General features: G+C 42.4%; 1 protein-coding gene across 1 annotated transcript in view; it reads left to right on the top strand.

The window, feature by feature from the left end:
- LOC109480638 (secretin receptor-like) overlaps nucleotides 1-20,879 on the top strand; it is a 43,489-nt gene extending 22,610 nt beyond the window's left edge. The window contains exons 13-14 of the mRNA XM_019782870.1: nucleotides 15,234-15,368; nucleotides 20,591-20,879. Of these exons, the coding sequence (XP_019638429.1) occupies nucleotides 15,234-15,368; nucleotides 20,591-20,860 (405 nt within the window). The 3' untranslated portion in view covers nucleotides 20,861-20,879. The remainder of the gene's footprint in view (nucleotides 1-15,233; nucleotides 15,369-20,590) is intronic.
- The last annotated feature ends 1,332 nt before the right edge of the window (nucleotides 20,880-22,211 follow it).

Here is a 22,211-nt window from a genome sequence, read left to right as displayed (position 1 = left end):
ACAGCGGAATATTTCTGTCAAACGGTTTTCTAAACAATGACCAATAATTGACGCGATCAAAAGCATAAGGGGCGTCATTAACAAAAATGTGACCCTAAACCCTTGTAGAACCCAATAATTTGCTTTAAGATTTAAAACAAGACAGTGTAATTGCCTGGGTGATGATTGGATGATTATCATTGTATGTGGTACAGCCAGTAATCTCCATTACATTGCTTCTAAGTAAAATAGATGTTAAAATTTACTGGATGGGTGGAGGAGGTGCGGAACTACTCTCCAAGCAGAACTTTAGGCTTCGGCTTTAAATGGAAACTTGGCCGATTGTATAATGTCATACCACTGTATGATCTACCTGGAGATGAATGAAAGATCTTTATTGCATGGTCGGTCCAAGAGATAATTGCAAACTGACAGAGAAACAATGTATTGAATTGAAGGATGGTACATGTATAAAACCATGTGCCAACATTTTGTTCAATCAAAGTTTCAGTCCAATCAAAGGTTCCATCTCTCTATTGCTTATTTACGTATGTGTATGTGACAGAGATAGGAAATGTGATACATGAACAGGAGGCATGGTGTCTAACATTCTATTTCTAGTTATCTTCTCTGAATAAACCCACGCGCGAACCACCTTATAGAGTTAATTCCCGATCTAGCGGCCCTTGACCTTTACTTACACCGAGGTTACCAAGCCGGGGCCCGCTCGGGCTGTTTGCGTGGACGAAAAATAAACGATTCATATAAAAATTGGACACAAATAGGACTATGATTTTGTGTGTGTGTGTGTGTGTGTGTGTGTGTGTGTGTGTTTTGCTATCATCTTAAACTTTTCGTTGCATAAGACTGCCCGGCAAGGCCCTGAGTTGGAATTGGGACCTCAGCATTAAAGCAGGTCTTTAACCCCATACAAATCAGACAGGCTGTGTGCTTTGTTGGGGGGGGGTGATGACAAACGATTAATTTGGCACCTGTTGGCCTGGGTAGAAGTTAACTACCAAATGGTGGGACTGACTAAACTCCAATCAGATTCCTTTGGGGGCAAGGCACTTATATTAGTCACCAGTCACCGTTGGCCGTCATACGAGTGGCCCCTTTGGTAGCCAATTATGACAAAAGGCAGAGCCACAGTAAAAATAAGAGGGCGGACTTCCACCCTTCTTTGTTTAAGGCACACAGAACTACAGCCATCAGTTGTATGTTGTTTCTGGGACCAGACGTGTTGAAAGAGTTCTCCTATCTACAAGCCAACATCATGATTTCTGAGAGAACAAACTGGTTTGTTGAAATCCAGTTTGTTTTGTAAAATCTACCCTGAACCAAGGAGATTAATAGCCCTGAACGCGGCTCAAACGTTGTCTTTTGTGGCGATCGAGTTCTTGAAAAGAGAACCATTCCGTTGGCTTTGCGTAAACCTTGAAGAAAACCTTCTACCGACTCAGCTGAGAAAACTAGGTGAGTATGACGCTACTTTGTTGGGGAGGTTGAATGTGTGCACACAAATGTTGAAATCTACTCTACTCTGTAAGAACTGTTAGACTAATGTGTTTTAGGACAATTACTTCTGGGCTGTTTTGTATTGATTTGTCCATGTAGCTATTTGCCTTTTTATGACAGCAGAAGGTACCTTTAAAACGTGCCGAAATATCTATATCCTGACATGTTTGTGTACTTTCCTATATGTTTCTTATTCTACTACTATTTTCTTTAGCTTATATCGAAAAATATTAAGTTATACAATGTCATCTATGCTAGCAAACGCACGGCTCATTGTGTTCAACCAACGTCGTTATATAATTGTTTACAAGATAATGACTTTCACCTTCTTAGTCTCAAACCTTTGGAACACCTTCCAATATTTTGGATAGTCCCTCAATTGGTTTCATTAGCTAAAAGACCCTATCTTTCAGCTAGAAATTATACCTGAAGTTATCCATGCTATCAAACAAGAAAGAGATTTTACAGGTCCCAGCCATACTAAGCATAGGCATCCCTTGACATGTTAGATTTTCCAGCTCGCCTTTCTAGTTATTGCTGTCCTAAAATGACCCGTAAAATACATAGTCTGACAAGCACTAATGGAACAGGGCGGGTGGACAGTATTTCCAGCACCGTAGAGGTATCCCCGTGCACAGTAGCCCAACGGGGACCGGGGAGCATTCGATGCCAGGCTATACTAAGTAATGAAAAACTTAGATTTTATATTCTCCTGTTAGTACTGCCATATTGTGTAGATTTTAATGCCCGATTCTCAGACTTAACCGTTCTTGATCCTTGAATTTTGTGATTTATTACCTCCATGAAAAATGGAGGTATTGTTTTTGTGGTGTCTGTCAGTCTGTCTGTGTGTCTGTCTGTATGTCTATCTGTCTGTCTATTTGTAGCCAGCATAACGCCTTGTGTAAGTAAAGTTAAGTACATGTGTACTTACAGGTTAACATTATTATGCATATATTCATATAGAGGCCATTTGCGTAATTAATGAGCACGTGTTGAATTCAAATATTGCTAAAGGAAAGGAATTTCACAGGCAAGATATTGTAATTTGAGTTTTAGAAAACCATAGATTAAACTAGATTATGATGATTACGACCTAATTTCCATAATCAATGACACAAATCCCACAAAAACATTTACCTATACTCTACATATTTCATGGTGGTATGAGACCTCCGAATTTTTGTTCCTGTTATGTTCTTGATCTTGAACTTGGAACGAGGCGGGTCGATACCATTGGATGGTCTTTATTCAGGAGGGTTAGTAACTCTGAGGTACAAAAGGCGTCTGCTCAATCTGGGGTCCCGGCAGAAAGAGAGCGTGGTAGGGTCACCAGTTACTTGAGACCACTTGGACTAGTCTAATACATGTAGTAAGAGAGGGGTGTTTCCTGGCTTGACTTTAATATCGCTACATCCCCCTTTCTTTAGAAAAAAAAAGTTAGTTAAAAGGTGCATGCATTAACGCTACTTAGTTAAAAGGTGCATGCATTAACGCTACTTTACTCTTTAAACTAGCAGTTCATTGTCCGTGCTCATTGTCCGTGTTCATTGTCCATTGCATTAATCACAAATCCAGCTTTGTTGGAGGGTTGACGGTGCGTCCCGATCTCGTGACGTAGGCTGCAGTGGGCGGTGCTGTCACCACTGGTGTAGTTGTCACGGGCGGTGTAGTCTCTGCCGGTGCGTTGGATGTCACCGTCATGGCTGGAGTGTTGTCTCCTGACGCTGGTGTTGGGCTACCGCTGCGGGGGTAGGCGTTCGTCTTCAGGAGATGCTTGTTGTTGCGCCTGTATTGTGCACCTTCAGGCGTCTGGATGATGTACGACCTCGGTTGGTCGCATTTGCTGACTACGGTGGCGGGCGTCCACTTGCCGTTTGTCTGTTGCATTCGGACGGCGTTGCCTGGTGTCAGCGTAGGAAGACTTCTGGCATTCCTGTCATACCAGGTCTTCTGACGTTGTTGTTTGTCTTGTAGCTGCTGCCGCACATCTTTGTGATTGACTGACTGCGGCATCAGTTGCTCGTTGGTCGTCGGCAAGCGCGTACGCAGTCTTCGGCCCATCAGGAGTTGTGCCGGCGACGGCAGAGCATTGTTTACTGGAGTATTTCGATACTCCAGCAGCGCGAGGAACGGTTCCTTGTTATCTGCTCGCGTCTTCTCTAACAGGTGCTTCATGGTCTGCACTGTTCTTTCGGCCAATCCGTTTGACTGCGGATAGCGCGGGCTCGACGTAGTGTGCTTGAATGACCATGCTTGCGCGAACTTCCTGAACTCTTCGCTCGCGTACTGAGGTCCATTGTCGCTGATGACCTCTTCTGGTATCCAGTGTGTCGCAAAAGTTTTCTTGAGCTTGGTGATGACGTCGGTGGACCGGGTGTGCTCGAGCTTGTGGAGCTCGACGTATTTGCTATAGTAATCTACCACCAGCACATAGTCCTTCCCGTCCCAGTGGAACAGATCTGTGGCCACTTTCTGCCACGGCCTCTGTGGTGTTGGGTGTGGCATCAAGGGCTCCTTCGCATTGGACGCACGGTTCTCTTGACATGTCACACATTTCTGGACTTTTTCGTCAATCTGACCATTCATGCCAGGCCAGAAGAGGATATCTCTGGCTCTTCCCTTCGTTTTCTCTTGCCCAAGGTGGCCTTCGTGCAAGATGTCCAGCATTTCTCTTCTCATGGCCTTCGGGATCACGATCTTTTGTCCCTTGAAGATGACACCTTTCTCAATGGTTAGCTCGTCCCTGTGATTCCAGTATTCTGTCACTCGGGTGTCACACTGTTGTTTTGTGTCCGGCCATCCTTCTCGGATGGTGTCCATGAGGATGATCAGCTGGGGGTCTCTTCCTGTTTCTTGGCGGACCTCTTCCATCCTCTGTGAGGACACAGGTAGGTTGCTTGTTACCATGTGTACTTGTGCCTCGAACGTTTCTGACATATTGTCAGTCTCCTCCAGGTATAGCCTGCTCAGGGCGTCAGCTACCGGTATCTCCTTGCCGGGTCGGTGCTGTACTGCCAGGTCGTACTTCTGCAGCCTTAACAGCATTCGCTGCAGCCTGGCTGGTGCCGAGCTCAGCGGCTTCCTGGTGATCGCTTCCAACGGCTTATGGTCTGACTCAACTGTTACTTTGCGGCCATAGATGTATTGGTGGAATCTCTCACACCCGAACACAATGGCGTACAGCTCCTTCTCGATCTGGGCATAGTTGACTTCGGTTGCGTTGAGCGATTTTGATGCATACGCGACTGGCTTGTTGTCTTGCAACAGGACTGCTCCTAGTCCGTGTTTGGAGGCGTCAACTTGCAGGATTACCTCTCTGCTTGGGTCATAGTAGGACAGGGTAGATGCTTCTGCGACCACTTTCTTTGTGTCGGAGAAGGCTCGTTCCCGTTTGTCGTCCCAGACAAACTCTACGTCGTCTCGGAGGAGCTCCCGTATTGGTGCGGTGACCTCCGACAAGTTTGGCGTGAACTTAGCTAGGTACTTCACCATACCCAGCATGGTCATTACCTCTGCTTTGTTTGCCGGCGGTTTCATCCCGGTGATTGCTTCTATCTTCTTGGGATCAGGTTTCAGCCCATCCTTTGTGAGGGTGTGACCGAAGTACCCCACCTCCGGCGATGCCAAGATGCACTTGTCTTCATTCAGCTTCACTCTGTTCTCTCTCGCTCGCTGGAACATGTTTCTTGGGCGAGTGTTGTGTTCCTCCAAGGTGGGTCCATGCACCAGGATGTCATCCACGATGACCTCTACTCCGTCTAGCCCTTGGAAGATGTTGTCCATCTGCTTTTGGAACACTTCTTGGGCGGAGTGGACTCCGAACGGAAGGCGAGTGAAGCGATATCTGCCGAATGCGGTGTTGAATGTCGTCAATTTGGAGCTCTCTTCGTCCAAGCAAATTTGCCAGTATCCGGATCTCGCGTCTACAACTGAGAAGTACTTGGACCCGGCTAGCCGTATTGCGACGTCTTCTAAGGTAGGCAACTGGTAATGCTCCCGTTTGATCGCTTTGTTTAGATCTCTTGGATCTAAACAGATTCTGAGTTTTCCTGTTCGTGGTTTTTCCACCACTACTAACGAGTTTACCCAATCCGTAGGCTCATCTACTTTCTGGATGACTCCCAGGGCCTCCATTCTGTCGAGCTCTTTCTTCAGTGGGTCTCGCAGCGACACAGGAATCTTCCGCGGAGCGTGTACTACTGGTTGTACGTCTGGATCTACTCGTATTCGGTGCTTGCCAGGGAACTGTCCGATCCCCTCGAATACGTCCTTGTACTCCTTCTTGATCTCCTCCGCTGTCTGGATAGCGTCAACTGCCAGTACAAGCTGTATTAACTTGAGTGACAGGCATGCGCTCAAACTCAGCACGGGGGTTGAATTGGCTTTCACGACAAAGAAGCTGAGGTTCTGTGACCTCCCTCTGTGCTTGCAAGGAAGTGAGCACTCTCCTAGCACTTCTATCTGCGTATTGCCATAGCCGTACAGTCTTGTTTTGGTTGGTTTAAGCGTTTGGTTTCTGCCCTTCAGCTTTTTCCACTCTTTCTCCGGCAGGACATTGACTTGTGCCCCAGTGTCTAATTTGCATCTGAGGATGTCATTCCTCCCGGCGATATGTAGTTCTACAAATGCCTGGTCTCCTTCTTCATGTTTTCTGCACACGGTTTCTATGTGGAAGGCATGGAGATCCTCTTCTACCGTCCTCACTTCCTGGACATTCTTCGTCCTGCACACTGATGCGAAGTGATTGGGACGGGAACACTTGCGACAGGTCTGCCCGACAGCAGCGCATCTGTCGCCCTTTTGATGCTTTCTGCCGCATCTGCCACACGTGTTTGTAGGCCTAGTACTAGTGTACTTTGGGATGCCCCCACTGCCACCTGACGCTCTGGCTTTCTTGTAGCTACGGACGTCTCTGGTCTTATGTTGGGTCTGCACTCCGTGTACTGTTGCCGCGGACTGGGTGATCGATTTCAATGTGGATTGGCTGGACTCGAAGCTCCTGGCGATATCCAGGGCGTTTGCTAACGTCAGCTCTGATCCCTTATTTATCAGTTTCACCCGAACTGCGTCTGAGTTGGTACCGAACACTAATCGGTCCACGATCATCTCATCTGTGTCTTTGAAGGCGCAGTCCCTGGCCAACAGTTTCAAATCTGTCACAAACTGTTCCACCGGCTCTTGTGGACCCTGCGTTCTATTGTGGAACTTGAAACGCGCTAACACCTTATTCGATTTCGGTTTGACATATGCTTCGAACGCGTCATAGTAGGTCTTTGGTTTGCCCTTGTCCGTACCTGCGGCAAACTGGAAAGTGTTCAGGATATCTCGACCCTGTTCGTTGATCCAGATCTGCAGGAAACTGGCTTTCTCTGCATCTGTTTTTTCACTTAACGGACCAGTAAACATTAGCTCAACATGCTGCTTGAACCGTTTCCACTCTTCATCTAAGTTGGCACTGTCCCAGTTTATCTGTGGTGGCTTGCCTGTGTACTCCATTGTGTGGTTCTTGTTTACTTCAGGGGGTTTGAGACTATTCAAACTGTCAGAATTTGACCTGTGGCTTTTACCCTCTGCCCTGCCACTGGCTTGGCTGAGACGTATTCCAGATGCGATCTGGCAGTCTAGACTCAAGTCCCTTGTGGGAGTATAGGAATTTTCCTACCTCGTGTTTTTCTGCCTTTTCCACTGGACTTTACCTCTACTTTTCCTCCTTCTTCACGAGTTGTGGGCTGTGGTTTGACTGTCCTGACACCATGTTATGTTCTTGATCTTGAACTTGGAACGAGGCGGGTCGATACCATTGGATGGTCTTTATTCAGGAGGGTTAGTAACTCTGAGGTACAAAAGGCGTCTGCTCAATCTGGGGTCCCGGCAGAAAGAGAGCGTGGTAGGGTCACCAGTTACTTGAGACCACTTGGACTAGTCTAATACATGTAGTAAGAGAGGGGTGTTTCCTGGCTTGACTTTAATATCGCTACAGTTCCGTCTGTTTTCTTCTCCAGCCTTGTTAATAACAGGATACAATCTTACAGGATTATTGTTCCTTGTGTGTTTACCAAGATGTGTGGCTTCCTCGATTCGTCTTGCTTTCTGTTGTCTGATTTTGGTTAGGTCTTAATATATTGTTCATTTTGTTACTGAATTGTTGTTAACCAAGACAAATTAACCAAGACATATGCATGGTGGCCTCTGACGTGACTGAAAAACATTTGTCATGCCAAACATCAAACTCAGGCAACATTGAAAACTTACCAGACTAATTTTACCTGCACCACTTTGAGAATTATCGATTATACCAAAACACATTGCCATTATTTCCTTTCTACTTCATACAGTAGGTGCTAATAACAATCAATAGTGCTTATGAAAATTTATATACACGAACATGTATATATATATATGCATAAACCTTGTACATAGACCGGTGTAGGTTATCATTGGATTCAGGTATACAAAAATAACAATACGACCCAATTTCACCCAGTATATGGAGCCCTAAGTTGGCAAGGTTGACTTTATGCTACAGTGTTTACTATTAGTATATGATATTCTGCACGCTTATATAAAATATTTTTCCTTTCACGCAGATATGATCCAGGTACATGATACGGGATCAGCGGACAAAAGTCAAGCATTGCATCGAAACCGTGTATTTCACTCAAGAAGATCAACAACATCGAAAGTAGCATTGTTGTAGCAAAGTTAAAGAATGACAAAAAACTACACAACCATCACACATAGTCACAGCGACAACAGTAGATAGGGCTGGGCTGGCCCTGTACATGGGCCATCCCTGCCACCAGATGTAATCAGGACTTCAAGTGCGGCCATGTAATGCTTAGATCACATTTCAAAACCGGGGCCCGGCCGGGCTATTTGAACGAACGAAAAATTAACTATTCTTTAATATCAAGAATATAGAGAAATAGAGCCCATGATTATTATTAAGATCTTTTCGATGTTTTGTTGTCTTCTGTATCGTAGTTTTCGTTCCCAAAAGCTGCCCGGCCGGGCCCCGTATGGGAATTGTGACCCCAGCATAATTAGAGAATAAGCACAATTTCGGTTTTTGCACTTTTTTTGTTTTCATTTTGTTCTTTTCAGCAGAATCACCCCACCGCACTTTGCCGTGCACCCAGCACCCTGGTCGTGATGCCCCAGTGAGGGGTTTTGACCAGTACTACATAGAAATAGAAAGAACACGTCAATCAAATCGCAAAACATACACATGTAATCTCTTTTATTATCATCTCATGTACCCTTTGTCTAATTATTTGACTGATGGTCAAATAATTCAAATAAATCAGATCTTCTTACCTTCTCGCTTTTCTATTCTCAACATTTCTTCTAGTGTTTTCACAGTCCATTCAACACATCAATCATATCACAGAACACCCTCACAGACTCGCCCCCAGTTGAAGACTGTCCAGTCAACGTGGACAGCCACGGCCTTTCTGGCTTTGTACAGGGAAAGTGTTTGAGGGCCTGTTGAAAGATGCTCTGTTACGGGACGCGGAAAGACACCCGCCCCTCAACCGTGACCAAGGACGCCACAGGCTCCCATCGATCTACAACTCCCTCGTCCAGTCACGTGACCCGGGTGACCTACACACCTAGGCCACGTGATCCCTCTTATTTATGAACTGATGAAAGATGGCGGATGCCAGCTGAAAGCTTCTCATAGCTTGAACTTTCGTCGTGCATACTAGTTTAACTCCTTCATTTAATAGTTCTTTCTTATTACCAAGAAAAATGTTCTATATCTTGGAAGAAAATAAATATATTTGAGGCAAGACAGAGACAAAGACAGTAATTTAGCATGAAAGTTCATCTGTGTTGGTACAACTCATTGTGAAATAAAGACCAAGCTTTATCTTCCAACACTTACTACAAAGAAGTTGATTCCATAAACCTTGTTCACGGAATGGACCCGTCTACTCTGGAAAGTGACGTCAGAAACCCGCTACTACGGTCACGTGTGTCTGACGTCACTTTCCAGAGTAGACGGGTCCATTCCGTGAACAAAGTTTATGGAGTCAACCGAAAATTTGGGGTAAGTCCCAATTCTTTGTAGTTAGTGTTGGAAGTTAAAGCTTAGTTTTTATTTCGTCAAGACAGACAGTAAATCTTTGTGCCAAAAGGTAAAATTTGCCCGAAATCGTGCTTTTCACATGTAAAAAAAGCAACAAAGGCCTTTCCTGCTCGATTCGAAGACCACATGGCCAGAGACTACCTCAGAACCAATTCCCTAGGGAATGCATTCGTCGAAATATCTGAATTCTTTAATATTGATCGCCATATACTGTAAAAAATGTCTCTGCCCCTGATAAAGCTGCCACCAATAAAAAGCATACCTGCCCCATGTTTAGGTCGTTAAGCAGAACCGCCTCTAGAAGTTTAGACATTGTGATCGCGATTGGTTTGTAATAATTGGTACTGGGGGTATTACCAGACTTGTTTTTCACAACAGGAACAATAATAATCTACCCAAAAAAATCAGGAATGAAAATATGACCAACAAGAATGCGGAGATCTCATACCTCCTGTATATGTTTTTGTCTCATTATTATGAGACAAAGGTCGTAATTACCATAATTCATGTTTTCAAAACTCAAATTACAATATTTTGCGTGTGAAATTACTATCTTTTGTAACCTAAATGCAAGACGGTTTGTTTAAAAATCAAGAGAGGACAACTAAAAAAACGGTTGACGGTTCGTCGTGATTTTTGGTATGTAGTTAGCCTTGAAGATGTTTGATATAATTTAATTACAATTATTCAAATCGGGATCTAATTTGTATAATGAATGAGGAATTCTATTAATCTCTTGTGTTCGATATTACGGCTATGTAATATTTGTGACATACGTAATTGAAAACGACAGGAACATTGGCAGATATTAGTTATGCAAATGAAGACCTAATCTGTATAATTAATGTAAAATTGCTACAACCAGCGGGAATTTAATACTTGTCATAATTGGAAGTTAAGTAAAGATGAACATTACTAAACATATTTTATTTAGATCAGGACCTCGTTTGCATAATTCATGAGTAAATGCTAGAATAGCCTTATTTCTTGATTTAAGATAATCATGTTATTGAGATGAGAATATGATCAACTGATGTAATTCATGTAAATGCACAATAGCCATGAAAAATGCATAATTAGTCAGTTTTAACGGTAAACATTATTTTGCGAAGGAATGAGGTAGTTGAACTCTTGTTACGTATGAAACCTGAAAGTTAGTCTATTGCTTGCATATAAACAATAGTATATCATGTTTAAAGTTAAAACTTTTAGTCCAAACACAAAAAAATTCTCTCACCTAGAGCTTTCGACCAGTCACTCTGGTCTTCCTCAGTAGACTGACCCAGTGAAGGTTGTCACGTGGCTTCTTTGAAGTGTGACGTCAACTCTGGGTCAAAGGTATCTGGTAGACGATGTCGGCCACCCTTGCGGTTCAATGTAGGGTGATGGGCCCTGATGTAAATGGCTTCCTTCACCCCTCTCAAGAAATAGTCTTGTTCAGTGTCTAAAATCCTTACATTGTCAAGTGAAACAAAATGTACGGGTGACTCTTTGTGAATGTGTTGAGACACCTCTGAACTGGCAGAGCTAGGCTGTGTATGTTCTTGAAACCTGGCTTTTAGAGACCTCTCTGTTTCCCCAATGTACGTTTCCTGGTATATCATGTCCATGCTAAATGATAGCGATTTCCATGTCCCCTAGCTAGTAACATGCAGTGTGTTGCATTTTTGCATGTTACTACCTAGGGGCCATTTCAATATATTCTATTTTTAAAAATTGCTATTTTCAGGTGGCCATCACCATGAATCTGTTCTGTCAGTCAGTCTAAAAAAATTATGACCAACTGCGCAAAACAAAAGAGGATGGCTCATTCCTAGTTACAAGACAAATCAGATTTGAGCCTAAGGTCATCTTACAATCTCCAAAGTCCAAAATTACAGTTCATTGTTCATGGGGCCTGCTTGGTAGTAGTGGCAGCGTGTCGTCGGTGCGCACGTTGCTCTCGATCTTCCCACACTTCCACCTTCCATAGATTACATACATGACATGTATGAATTTGCTATTATATAAAACACTGATATTGCAGAATGTCCTCCATAATTATGCAGCTTACGTCATGGACTTATCCACTTTAAAACATTTCGCCAGAAACCCCCCTGCAGTTCCAGAAGAAATTGTTAGGGGGACAAAACCCACACCACTTATTCCTGACAGGAAAAGCTATCTGTCACCAGAATGTCAAGACCGTGTCATGTTCAGGACAAAAGATACAAATACCGGAGGTTCTGCTGCACTACCATGGTCAGTCACCAGGTGGCCCATATTTGGCCTTGACCTTTGTCTCCTATGACCTACCATTATACCAAATAACATCACAATCCGTAAAAGCGTTCTGAAGTTATGACGACTGCAAATGTGCGAAATCACACACAGTGCTACACACGGGTGCGCACACACAGAGAGAGACATACACATACACACACACACACACACACACACACGCACACACAAACACACACACACAGATCAAGGACAATACCTCCATTTTTCATGGAGGTAATAACCGAGGTTAACAACAATGATTCTGAATGATGTCAGAGAGTTCGGTGTGGAGATTTGTATATCTTATCCCTTTATGGGGCCGTCACATCGCGCGTAAATCGATCGGCCGACTAGTCGGCGAGCTCTAAACGACATTTACGGCCGTAGTACGCCCGATGTTTCGTCGAGCATCGCGCGAATTTTCGGGATCGCCGGCGATTTTTTGGAGTCGGCCGAAGCTCGCTGACACGCGAAACGTGTTCTTAACATCAGCGACTAGTCGCCGGCGATTTTTGAGATCGCAGAGCTCGTTTCCAGCTCGCGCGTAGCTCGCCCGTAGCTCGCCCCTGTGCGGCCGAGAGTCGACCAATATTCGGACGTACATCCCACGAGTCTCGGCCGTATTTCGTCTTTGAAAATCGGGCGACGGTCGCTGACTACGGTCGACCCTCGCGAAATATTCGGGCGACCCTCTTCCGTACTTCGCCCGACTTACGCAAAGTTTTTAAAATCGTGCGTGCTTCGAGCGAGCTTCGTGCCCAGTGTCGGACGAAGGTTCTACGAGCCTCGGCCGAGCTCCTGTGAAGTTATTATTTATTCAGCACCTGTGACATTTATTTGAGATTACATTGACAGTATACTGTGTAAAGTTTGCAGGAGCAACGTCCCATTGATTGTTAAAGTTATGTTTACGAGAAAGGATAAAAATAGACAAAATCGTCCTTTTGTTAAATCAACATTCGTTAATAAACAAAACCACTTTAAAAAGATGACGAGGCTTTAACTATAAGGCCAAATGTCTAGATTTTGACCTCAACTTATTGAACGCACATGAAATCCTTTACTCTTGTCCCTTTAGGAGGTGTGTGGCCTTATTTCAGATGATTGTATAATAAATTGACGTTTACACTTGTTCATTCTGGAATGAGATTGACTTTTTTCTTAGGGTGCCCACAAGAACGTCATGTGATAGATATTACTTACTAGTTGAAGTTTATATTGCATGGGTCTTTTTACCTCTGTCTACTTTGTTGGCATTGAATGGCTAACTTGTTTACCGGAATATTCATACATACTATTTTAGACAGAAGTATACAGGTAAAGTTTTAGCATTGTTCAGGAACGCGTGTATAAAAAGATTTTGATATAATGATAATCATTATGTCTTGTACGTTTTGGTTGAATGGTCTAGAGATCGTGCGAGCATCGATAGATCGTCGACCGTAACTCGGGCGACGTACGCCCGTGTGTCGAGCGAGCTTCGGCCGACTCCTGTCTGGTTAAAAAGGTGGTCGTTGTGTTAACCAGACGGTAGTGTAAATTTGTGGCTCTTGTGGTAGTATTTGAGTTGGATCCTTTACAGAATTCATGTTTGTATTTATATTTTATTCTGCCAGTCCGCTCCAGTACTTTGCTTAAAAAAATATAACGACAGGTCAAACATAAAAATTGGTCAAACTATTCATTTTTGGTGGATACACTGGCCTTCCTTCATCTGCGTACCATGTCATAGGGACTTCATTATCATAGATGTATTGCTAAGCGATCGCCCGAGCCTCGCACAATGTGACAGCGACGATTTTCTAGCCAAAAATACGCGCGATCGTCGGTCGATCTCAAAATCGGCCGATCTTTCGGCGATTGACAAATACGGCCGAGGCTCGTCGACAATGTGACGGGGGCATTATGGATGACATCCTCCGCAGACCCCAAATATTATACATGTAGGACGAAATCCAAAAAAAAACAAGGCGAGCCAAAAAAGAAACAAGATTCCTACATTTTTCAAATATGGACGTAATAAACCTTGTTAAACAAGACGTGATACCTATATTGTGCTAAGCTTATTACTGTCAACATCCATTTGTCACTAAATAAAACTTATAAACATATGAAAAATATAAACTTTCAATCATTGTGCAAATTGTTTTGATTCAGTAGAAACATATAACAGGAATGAAATACATCACAGCATCAAAGTAAAAGATAAAACAATAAATCAGAGCCCTGTCTTGTTCTGTCTCTTCATATATATCTGCCCTCCTTGTTCCAGAATGGCAAGACATACGATTGTACCCATTTTTGGCATGTTAACCACTGTCAGAAGGCAAAAAAAAATTATTGTTTTTTTTTTTCTAAATCAGGCGAAAGTGAATGGGCGCACTGATGTCATCCATAAAAATTGCTTGCTTTGGCCTAACCAAAAAGACATAAGTATCAGTGCGCTATAAACCTAATCACTCAACAGTTCATAGTCGTTTTACAAGTACGCTCGAACTGCGAAATTTCCGTGATAACCCTCAGTTAACGGTCACCATGGTCACAGCAGCATTTCAACTTGTTTTCGTCAAGTTTATACCCTTTGGCTAACTGTAATACTTCTTTTACATACATCTAAAATTCGTCAAATAATATTTACTATACATGTAAATATCCATATGTCTTCTTTATGCCCTGATTCTGGATTTGCCTCTCCATGTGAAATGACAGCTGCGTTATAATGACATTAGGTAAATTTAGTAGGGGTTGATGACATTTTGCCGGTCGCATTAATAGGGAGGTTGAATAGGAAGCTCTGAATAGGCGAAGTCAGCGAGAGGCGAGCGCTGCCGATTGAATGTCAGCTGCACTTGCAGGATGTGTGATGATGCAGACAAGAAAATGATGATTTCATGGTTCCTGGGGAAGGGCAATGTCAACCTTAAAAGAGCTTCCCGCGCCAGTGTTAGTGCCGGCATAGATTTGGTTAGCGAAAAAAAGCACATACCGGTAAGAAAGGAAAGCCAGAGTTTAAAAAGTCTGAAACTCGTACGCAATGCGCCGAAGCCTAACCCTTTGTTTGGATAATGATTGTTTCCTGTCTTTTTTAACCTAGTTCACCGAGCATAGCCAGTTTTTCTGCTGCAACACAAGCTGAGTCGGGCTAGATAAAGTACATACAATTACAAATTTATTGTCCAATCAAAGTCTAGAATATTCTAGCGATTCGCTTTCTGTTTTCTCAAACTTACGAATAGCAAGCATTTGCAGTTAAAGGGCACCCTGTGTACCGTCCCACAAGATTAAGAGAGGTATTCACAACAGGGTAGTCACGAACTAATCGTGTTTGTGTGTTCTATACCTGTATCTGTGAACAAAATTTTTTCGTGCATTTTACTAGGTAAAAGGCGAGTTTCAGAAGCGATGGGAACGTTGGCAGATGTCGCGGACCCTGAGACACCAAAGTATGAGATGCTCACGCCTTTCCAGCTACCAAACACGGAGTACACGCAGCAACAGCCTTGCACTCACACAGGTAACTATTCAATTTCTCACCAACCACCAATGTACTCTAGTTCATTTCTGAAATACGCTCTGTGTTAAAGAAGTCCCATACCTGATATATATTTTACAATAATCAATCGTGCAAGAAATGAGAAAATGACATTTGTTTGGAGGGGTACTAGTGGAAAAGTGTAGTCCGGAACAGCATCATTCTTCGACTATACAGATAAGGACAGAGATTGTCACATCATGATTATCTATTTTCCACAACGTAAGAGCAACGTCGTGACGTTAAGTGCGGTTATGAAGTTATTTCAAAGTCGTTGTTGTAGCAAAACTTTGCAAAAGAAAACAACCCCCTCTGCAGTGGAATGTATCAGACCCAAAAGCCATATGAAGAGCACGAGACACGCTTGGGCTGTCACACGCACATGGTTCGCATCACCTTCAAAAACACCTATATATATGAACAGTCAAAAATACATGAGAATCACCTGACTTATTCTCTCTACTGGGCTTTCATACTGTAAGGAGCCAAAAAAACGCTCTTGAGAGGTCATCCATAGATGTAACTTTCTTTTTCTTAAATGTGACGTAAACCTTGTTTGTATTCAAAGTGCGCATAGTTAGCTCCATGGATCCAGTAAAACAGTTCGATAAAACAGAAGGGCCGCACTATGTGTATCATTCACAGTGCATGGGGCCGTAAAACCAAAACACTGTCATCCAAGATTTACAAATACAAATAAACCGATCAAAACTATGCTATACGTACTAGTATATTCATGGTGCATAGAGCTAGCTCCATGGTGCCAGTAAAACAGTTGGAGAAACAAGAAGGGCACTATGTGTATCATTCACAGTGCGTGGGGTAGTAAAACCAAAAGACTTTTATTTAAGATTTAGAGTTAGATTTAGAAGATTCACAAATACAAATAAACCAATCTTAGCCAAGCCTTATATATTCTAGAGTGTGGTGTTTTTTCTTGGGTGACGTAAACCATGTATATGTATTTTTCTTGAAGGTGAGGTGAACAATGTATAAGCATTCTTAGTGCGCGGAGCTAGCACCATGGAGTTTGAAAAAAATTCTGCTCGTGCTGCAGGTCTGTACTAATCACCTCCATAGAGGTAGCTCTGTAGATGTCAGTTTTCTTAAGGTGACGTGAACCATTAGATCCATGGTGGTAATTAGTGCAAGCCGTTCTCTAAATTCATCATTTGCAAACTGAACGAAAGTAAGCCCACAACCAGTTACATGAGTACCTAAACATCTTCAATAGAACCTTTGAAACCCATATCTATTTTACCTGACTCCCCAAAGCCATATTAGAATGCGGCAATAGAACGTTTGCTTAAAGAGGTGCAGTAGGTTGGAATGAACTCCCAACCGTTGTTACCCTCCATGTAAATGGGGGGTATTGTTTTTACTCCGTTTCATGTTTGGTCTGATATCTGAAGATCGGTGAGAAGGAACTGTATGATATTTGGCAGATTGATGGATGGGGCCTTGGAGATTGTGTAGGTTGACTTTGAGCACCTGGTGATTGACCTTGGTACTGCAGTTTAATTTTTTTATTCTATTGTTGGCACGTTATGGTCTGTGTGTGCGATGCTAAGGTAGCATGTAGTTGTGGTTACAATGGTTTAGTGATGTAAATTTGGGCCCCCTAGCTGTTTGCTTTGAACCGGAATTGCTATCTCAATGTCAGATTGTTTGCGTTGAATGATCTCAGAACCCGGTGGATGGTTGGCGATCATTTTTGGTATGTGGGTAGATGCTGATTGTCTTTGCGTTTTAGCGTGCATTAGCAGGTTGTCGTAGATTTGCATTGCTTATTTAAAAGGATTTTCACATTTTCACCCCTATTTCATAATAGGATGGTCTGTTTGACCCCAAATTGGCACAGAGTGTTTTTGTTTATACCTCCAGCTGGCAGGTCAGGCCAATCTATTTTTACCTCTAGACCATTTCTGCAGGAAATATATCTTATCTTTAATCGGTCATTCAGCAGGGAACTGGGTCATCTGGTGCTTGAGAGGTCATTGACCTCAAACAAACCATGGTAACAAGACACTAAACGATTGCACATGACAGCTTGGGCAACCCCTTCCACTACGAAGTGCCACAACAAAATTCTTAAAGGATAGACATCTATAGACATCTATCATTCTGCTGATAAAAACAAAGTTTGACTCATAATATCTCTATTAAAATACACCAAAAGATTACAAAATAACAAGCTATTTCATGGAGGGACGATGTCTACGACTTCTCCTTGTTAGAACTGCATCATCTATACCGTCAAAATAATGTGTGCACAGTTTCGAGGCCTCTGACTTTCTACCCTTACGATCTGGCATGACCTCGACTACGATTACGGATTACGATTGAGATATTTATGAAAAATGGAGGTATTGTTTTCGGTATGTCTGTGTATGCATCAGAACGCCTTAATAAATTGTGATGATATTAGGTATGTTGGTAGGTCATAGAAAGACAAATGTCAAGTCAAATATAGGCCTCCTGGTTGCTGACCTTTGTACTGCAACAGAACAAAAACCGGGTTTTGTATTTATTTGTCCTGAACATGCCATGGTCTTGGCTCTTGGTGACAGATAGATAGCTTCCGGATGTTGGGGCAGATAATCTGATGTATTGTGGAAATGTGTTATATGATTTGTTGCAACGGTACAGGAACGTTCGTTTGGCTGAGGTTGCTTTTGGTTTTGGCAGTTTAAAGCCTGCCCTTTGCGCTGGGCGTGTGTTGTCTTGGTGTGTATCATTAACGTATTAACTTTATGTAATCGTTTATAGATTGAATCAGGTTTTTAGTTGTTAGAAGCTTGTTAAACATAGAAAGTGTTTCTGTGTACAGTCTTAAGCACTCTTAAACAGTGGACCAGTGTAAGCTTCTGTGCATATCATCAATGCTAGTGTTGTACTTGGCATTTAGTACCAGTCTAGCTACTTTGTTTTCAATAATTTGCAGTTTGTTAAGCTGAGATTGCAGACAGGTCGACATTATGCCCGTACAGTAATCCATGTGACTTCGGACGAGTGCTTGTGGTACTAGTTTCAACGTTTCTTTTGTGATGACCATGTAACGGAAATTGACCTCTCAATCATGTGAGACCACGAGCTGGCTTCTGTCATCTAATAATTTGAGCTATCGCCCTAATACTCACTTTTTTGCATAATGTAGCGTTTTTACCTTCGCCAAGAAGGTTATGTTTTCGTAGCCGTTCGTGTTTGTGTGTCTGTTTGTCAACACGATAACTTGAGAAGGCTTAAATAGACTTGATATTTGGTAGGTGGGTAGGTCTTGATGAGACCTAGAAATGATTAGATTTTGGACCCCCTGGTGGCTTGTTATGGTACTGCAGGTGAACTTTCGGTTTTGATATCTCATGATCTAGATAGGGTAACGAAATTTAAATGGTAGGTAGCTCTTGTGCTGGGCAAAACGTGACGTGAGTTTGGGTGCCCTAGCGGCTTGCTCTGGAACTGCAGGGCTATCTGTTTGAAAATGTTCAAAAGAGGATAACTCAAGAACCGATTGACGGATCTTCGTCATTTTTGGTATGTAGGTAGCTTACGTGATGCTTGATATGATTTTGTGACAGCTATGTAAGTGTGGATGTAATTTGCATAATTTATGGGGAGATTCTATAAATCAGCTGCATTCCATGATACGACTATTGAAGCTTGTGACATTGGTAATTGAGAACGAGAGAAACACAGGCAGATATTGATTATGTAAATGAAGACCTAATTTGCATAATTGATGAGAAATGTTTAAAATTATGTAATGATAACTGCCTGAAATTTCATACTCTTGGTATTTGAAAGTTCAGTGAAGGTGAACATCATTAAACATAATGTACTCAAATCAGGACCTCATATGCATACTTTATGAGGAAATGCTAGAATGGGATTGTTTGTTAGTATAAGATTGTCGTTTGGTTGAGAATATGATAAATTGATGTAATTCATGAAAATGAGGATCCTATTTGCACAATTAGGGGGAATAATCTACAAATTGTCAGTCATAAAGATTAACATCATTTGGCGAAGTTATGAGATCGAGGAACTCTAGTTCTGTATAAACTGCTTGAACCTTAGAGGTTTATTGTTTTCCTTCGTTGCCTTCGTCAGAAGGGTATAAAACGGTCTGCTTTAGTGTACGTGACCGTTGATTTAGCGGCATAACTCTTAAAGGCATGATTAGATGTTCATGATCTTCAGCAGGCAAGTTACCAGGGTCAAGTGGAAATATGGGCTTCGTGTGGGGTCCCTACGTCAATGCAGTGGACCTTTTGTTGTTATCGCTTATTCGCAGAATAACGCAAGTATATGTAAATGGCTGTTCATGACTTTTGGTAGGCAGGTTACCGTTGTAGAGACCAAGGTCAAGTTCGAAAACGGGCCTCGTGGGGGGTCCCTACATCACTGCTGTAGACCTTTTGTGTTTGCTAGTTTGTCAGCAGTTCAAGCTCAGGAATAGCAATGGTCAGGATTTTTGTATTGTAAATAGGTTTGGGGGCATAAATAGTGTGGTGTAAGGTTGGACTCCCTAGTGGCTTGTGGGGAAATGCGATGGGCTTTTTTGTGTAAATCTTTCATGACCTCCAGGTTATAAGGTACAGCTGCAGAAGCCCCAGTCAGCCGGCTTAGTAATTATAGTATCAAAGAACCAAATAAACATTCAATCATATTGCTGGTTGCTACTGACATAGTTTTTTTAGATAGTCTGAGCTTGCCATGAAATCTAGATAGCTTTTAATGCTGTACGATATGATACTGAACAGAAATCGCAGATTGTACCATTGTCGCAAGCTGTACTCTTATCGGGATCTCTATCAGCAGAATCAGAACCAGATTAGAGTCACTACCCTGACATACCAGTATATTGAGGCAAGGACAGGACTAAACTAATGGGTGTCATGTCCGCCCTTATATATTACATATGTGTACATGCTTTTTTGAAAGCTATGTAATGTCTCTAAAAAGGTTAGAATGGCGTATTAAAGAAAAGACTGCCATGGGGTACAGAATATGAATATACGGTAGTTAAGTTTAATATTATTTGACGAAGGCATGAGGTATTGGAACTCTAGTTGCTTGTGTCGAGGTGTGCAGTTGACGAGGAGAAGAACTCTTAAACGCTAATATTTACATAAATTCCTAAATTCTTCATCCAAGTAGAATATCTTTTAATACGATTTATCTGGGAGGCCTTTTTTTCTCAGATCTCGTGTGCATCCCCGTCAAATGCACCTTTCCTGACTCCTGACCAGACACCAAACAGCACAGCCCTCCCGAAGATGGCGGTCACCGGCGGCTACATCCCTCTTTCGGACACCGCCACTTCAACATGTACACAAGGAGGGCAACCATCTGCACACCGTATCTTTCAAGAGGATTATTCGCCGGCCATTCCTAACGACCTTACTGATATAGAAGAATCCTTTGTTTCAACCATGTTTGACCAACCTTGCGGCAATCGTACTTCACAGTAAATAGATTTTCAGAACTTATTTAAAAAGAAAAAAAGTTTGATATACAACAGTAATGTAATGTAATGTGCAAAAACAACCACCGCAACTAAAGCCGTGGGGTCGTGTGGCGTAGCGGCAGAGTGCTCGACTCGGAACCTAGAGGTCCCGGGTTCGAGTCCAGACATGCCACCGATCTCGTGCCCTTGGTTAAGGCACTTTACACGACTTTCCTCACTTCGCTCAGGTGAAAATGAGCATTGTATTGTCCCCTGTGTTGGTGGCGGCATTAATATAAGTTTAAAAAACTTGAGTGTGCCGTCACCACGTCTTGTGATTACATGTTGGAAATTATTTTTTAAAAACTAAAGCTTGTTAAGAATAAAGGTTTATGTAACTTAAGAAAAAGGAACTCATACAGAATTAATCACTCTGGAGCTATAACTCATTACTGTTGCAAAAGTGCAAAATGCTTTAGTGAAAACGTTTTTGTAGATCTAACCACATTTTTGTTGGTAAAATCATCTGATTGTTATATTATAATACTAAATATCTGTATATGAATCTGCATCTGCGTGGCAACCTTGTGCACTGAAACTTCATTTGCGCATGATTTGCGTAAGAGATCGCCATGCTATTGTGTAGTCAAGCGATCGCCCAGAATAGAAAAGGCATATCAAACAGACAACAAGAACCATGTAATCTACTGAAATATGAGTTGGACGTTGGTAAGATTGACATCAACTGGTGCCACAACTGTCTTACTGATGGATGTACCGTATTCACAAAAATGTACAAATATTGTTTCCGTTGTAAAAATGTAAAATGACATCCTGTTCCTTCTCGGTATACAGGTGATGCTCTTTATTCCTCGAAGGTTGTACATGGTATGGCAAGAAACTATAACTTCAACTATAACTTCATACTAGTCTAGAAACTATAACTTCATAAGTATAACGAAAATGGCGTATTGACATGATTTACATTAAATATTTCTGTCTGTGAAAATTCTTGTTTACTTTTTTAAGCGCTACATACATATTGGCCTAGGTACATAGATATGGATTCGGGACATGACATAAGTGGATTAAAAGTGTCTATGCTTGTTCTCTTCTTCGCAAGCTCCGAAGAGAACTGTGTTTCCCGTCTATTTCAAAGACAAACACACACAATTAGGGTAGTGAGCTCACCGTCACCGTCACGAAAACAAGGCGAGGTGAGGGCATGAGAGATAGGGTCCGAGGGAAGGATCAGTTACAGTCAGGACAGCCCATCAGACAACAAATGCTGGAAGAGTGAGTGTAGAAAACTGTGAATCACGTGGGAGTAGGGTAGTTAGCACAATAACTCACTAACAAACCAGTCTATCAAAACA

Source organism: Branchiostoma belcheri, unplaced genomic scaffold (genome assembly GCF_001625305.1).
Source record: "Branchiostoma belcheri isolate BF01 breed outbred unplaced genomic scaffold, Haploidv18h27 scaffold52, whole genome shotgun sequence".
Classification (NCBI taxonomy): Eukaryota; Metazoa; Chordata; class Leptocardii; order Amphioxiformes; family Branchiostomatidae; genus Branchiostoma; species Branchiostoma belcheri.
The sequence above is the reverse complement of the archived record's forward strand: the minus strand, read 5'-3'. Positions and strand labels throughout refer to the sequence as shown.